This window comes from Trachymyrmex septentrionalis, unplaced genomic scaffold, assembly GCF_001594115.1.
Source record: "Trachymyrmex septentrionalis isolate Tsep2-gDNA-1 unplaced genomic scaffold, Tsep1.0 scaffold6, whole genome shotgun sequence".
Taxonomy (NCBI): domain Eukaryota; kingdom Metazoa; phylum Arthropoda; class Insecta; order Hymenoptera; family Formicidae; genus Trachymyrmex; species Trachymyrmex septentrionalis.
The window spans coordinates 2,963,365-2,966,930 of record NW_017305778.1 but is presented as its reverse complement, the minus strand read 5'-3'; the positions used below and the strand labels follow the sequence as shown (position 1 = coordinate 2,966,930).

At 29.6% G+C, this 3,566-nt stretch overlaps 1 protein-coding gene across 2 annotated transcripts in view; it reads right to left on the bottom strand.

The window, feature by feature from the left end:
- The window catches only part of LOC108752365 (calcium-independent phospholipase A2-gamma-like), a 5,340-nt gene extending 4,200 nt beyond the window's left edge, over positions 1-1,140 (bottom strand). For both annotated transcript variants that reach the window (XM_018493166.1, XM_018493168.1), the window contains exon 1: positions 802-1,140. In XM_018493166.1, coding sequence (XP_018348668.1) covers positions 802-854 — 53 coding nt within the window. In that variant the 5' untranslated portion in view covers positions 855-1,140. The remainder of the gene's footprint in view (positions 1-801) is intronic.
- Positions 1,141-3,566: the final 2,426 nt, after the last annotated feature.

Genomic DNA, 3,566 nt, shown 5'->3' with positions numbered 1-3,566 from the left:
TTCAACTAAAAAAATTACTGTGCAAGAAGTTCAACTAAAAAAAATCAAGTATAATTTAAGGTGATGACGTAATACGCATTTCCGTATAATTTTGCTGGGCGAAATGATGCAATTACAACTGGCGATGACGCATGCGAATTAAATTAATAATTTAAGCTACCTTCGATCAAGCTTTGATATAACGTGTACCCAGATCCATCAGATTAACTTGTTTAATTTACTCTTTATCTTTTTATCATTTTTAGAATTATCAAAAGATGAACAATAGATTAAATCAAGATTAAAATTAATCTACATTAATTATTAGAAACGGGCATTATTAAATTGATAAATGTCCATTGTTTCTACAAAAGTAAATTAATTTTCATCTCGATTAAATTTCATTTTAATTTATTTTTTTTTAATTCTAAGAATTAGAAAAAAAAACAAAGAGTAATTAAATCAAAATTGAAATTAATAGACGTTATAAATTGATTATAAATCAACCAGCAAAATTTATAATCTATAATAAAATTTTCGAGTTATATATAATTTGTTGTTACTATCTGAATTTTTTCCATGCTACCAAACAAATATTAATATTATTTTTATTATTTCTATTATGTTTATTCAATAAATCGCAGAACTTGGTCGGAATCGTTCCAGAATCATTTCAATAGAATTAAATTTTCAATAATAAGAAATTAAAACAAATTTCTAACAAATCTATTATTCGTTGTAAATCAAAGTATATGCATACACGTATACATACACACCTAGTTAATTCTAATAATTAATACCAAATATAGTTATCTCACTCACCTAGTTAACAGAACACATTTTTGGCAGTGCTTTGCATGTCTATTAAAAGCCATTGTGAATACTTCAAATTTTACGATACTTATATATCGACACCACACACTCTCTCTATATCTCCTTCTTCCTCAGAGATATTTAAATCAAATGTCACGAGGTACAATTAAATCACACAATTCATTTATCGTTGTTTTTCCACATTCCTCTCCGTGAATATTTCAGTAGAGCTCAAAATAGTCGAAATTACAGTCCGATTACAGAATTGAATCGTTTGATTGTTCAATGTTGATGATCACACACAAGGAAACTAACAGATTTAATCAAATCAATTTTTACAATATAAAATAAGTAACAATAAATAAAGGGCAAAATAAGAGTCAACACATTTCTTTGAAAAAGTCACACAATTTTTACAATGACAGAAAAAGAAAATAATATATGTATACTGATATAATATATATCAGCGATACAATCGCATTGACCGTAACGTCTCCACCTTCGTTTGATATTACACTAAATGCAGCCTGCACTGTCTCGCTTCTTATATCACACGTGAAAGCAGCACGTGATGTCTCGGTGAGTTGGCTTGAGTTGGCTAGCTCGCTTCGTAAAATCGTAAATAAGATCGTACGACACTGGCGGGCCAACCAGAGGTAGTCGCGCGACGCGTTCACTACCCCCCCAGGTATTCCGCGGTGCAACGGCATCGAGCAAAAAGGAGGATGGAGGGCAAAGAGTCAGCAGGTTCTCGGTACCTAGTTGAGAGACGATCTTGTTATGATACGATCACGTTTGTTTACATCCGGCCTTCTGTTTGTATCCGATAGCCTTCATAATCTCGTGACACGCGCTTCTCTCACGCAAGAAGACCAATCGCGTAAACATTGACACGTACATCCGCTACTACGTGCGTCTCAATGATTTCGACAGCTCGGAAATGCTCTCTATTAATTTATTTAATCTGACTCTTCGATTTGGTTTTTTTTAAAAAAGCTTAATTTCGACTGAAATGATTAACGCGATTAAATTGATTATTATTTGTTGTCGCAATTATTATTTTGCTATTATTATTTGCGCTTTGACATTTGTATGTTGACACTCTCGTTCTTGTTTTCTTATCTGATGATTCATTTCCGTATCGATAGTTAATACTCTAATGTCCAAACATGTAAGCATCGCATTTTTCTCGTTCTGTTAAACATCACACAAACGTTATTGTATTTATTAGCAAAATATCAAGAAATAAAACTTTACTTTAAAGTAGTACAGCTAAATGCGTACTCATACTTTTATTTATTAATAAAAAAATAATTGGCACAGTGAATAAAAAATTGTTTTAGTTTGCTAAATTTATTTTATATTTTTATTATAAATATTTAATATCGATATAATATCAATGATGTCATACTGCGTAATGATTTTTCGAAAATACTACGATTTTGGCTATGATTCACTGGATGCTACAAATGCTTTGAAGCATTCTCTTTGATTGGCTAATTACATTTTTTTCTTCTGATTGGTTAATCAAATGTTTCAAAGTATTATAGTGCTAGGTGGATTGCATCCATCAGGATATAGACATTGAAATAATTACAAGATCTTCAACTTTTTTATTCGGCGAAAAATGTTTACAAATAAACATTGAAATTCCTTTAATCTTTAAGACATTATCGCTTAAAAGAAAATATTGTTGAATAAGCTGCCAAAATTCTTTATAGAAAGAGTTATTGAAATAATGATTGCCTGATTGTTATTGACGTTTTTAAAAAATAAGTAAATGTATGTAGGACATAAAATAAAAAGCCCTAGACAGCACACAATATTTCTAAAATATTTCTAAAATATTTTTAAATATTTATAAGAATTATTTTAAAATGTTTTGGAAATATTTTGACGGTCTTAGATTGCACAGATCATAAACATTTATTATAGATATTATAAAATATTCATTGAAATGTTGTAATAAATATTATGAAAAGTATAAAATATTTATATATAATAACATTTCAAAAAAATGAATAGTGATAAATATTTTGTGCTGGCACAAAATGTCTAGGGCAATTGTATATCACGAGATTTATTTTACCTAATAATATAAATTGCTCGATAAATACTTATACGTATGTTATTTTTCAAATGAACAAACATGTCTCGGCTCATGGAAAACCATGATTTGGCTCGCACGTGTATCGGATGATGTACAACGTCATATCATAAATCGAGAAGACTCGCTATGAAAAAGCTTATTTGATTGGCTCATGTCCAGATGACCTTGCTAGTCGATTGGCTGAGTTGCGAAGGCTCGTCCGCGCGTATCGCGCTGTTTTTCTTTGACAGAAATTGGCTCGCTACCTGCGACACCGTTATTTGTAAAGCCGCATCATTCATGGATTAAGTATCCGTCTTTTGATGAAAACTGAATCGGATTTCCTGATATGCAATTAAGCAACGTATCTTTCAAATTGTCTTGATATTAATATACAGTTCGATATTATTACATTTTACGATATTTTATATATTTTGAGAATTATGCGATTAAAATTAAACGATAATTACAAAATAATATAATGATAATATTAATAATGATATAATAATAAAAATGTAAAAAATGTATTAATAGCAATGATGTAATAATAAGAAATTTATTGTATACTTATAACATTGTAATTGATAAATCGGATAATTACAAACAGCATGAAAGGAAAAGATGCAGTAAAAAATAAGGCATTAGTAAAAGGTACTGGCTATCTGTAGTAAATAGATAGAACACT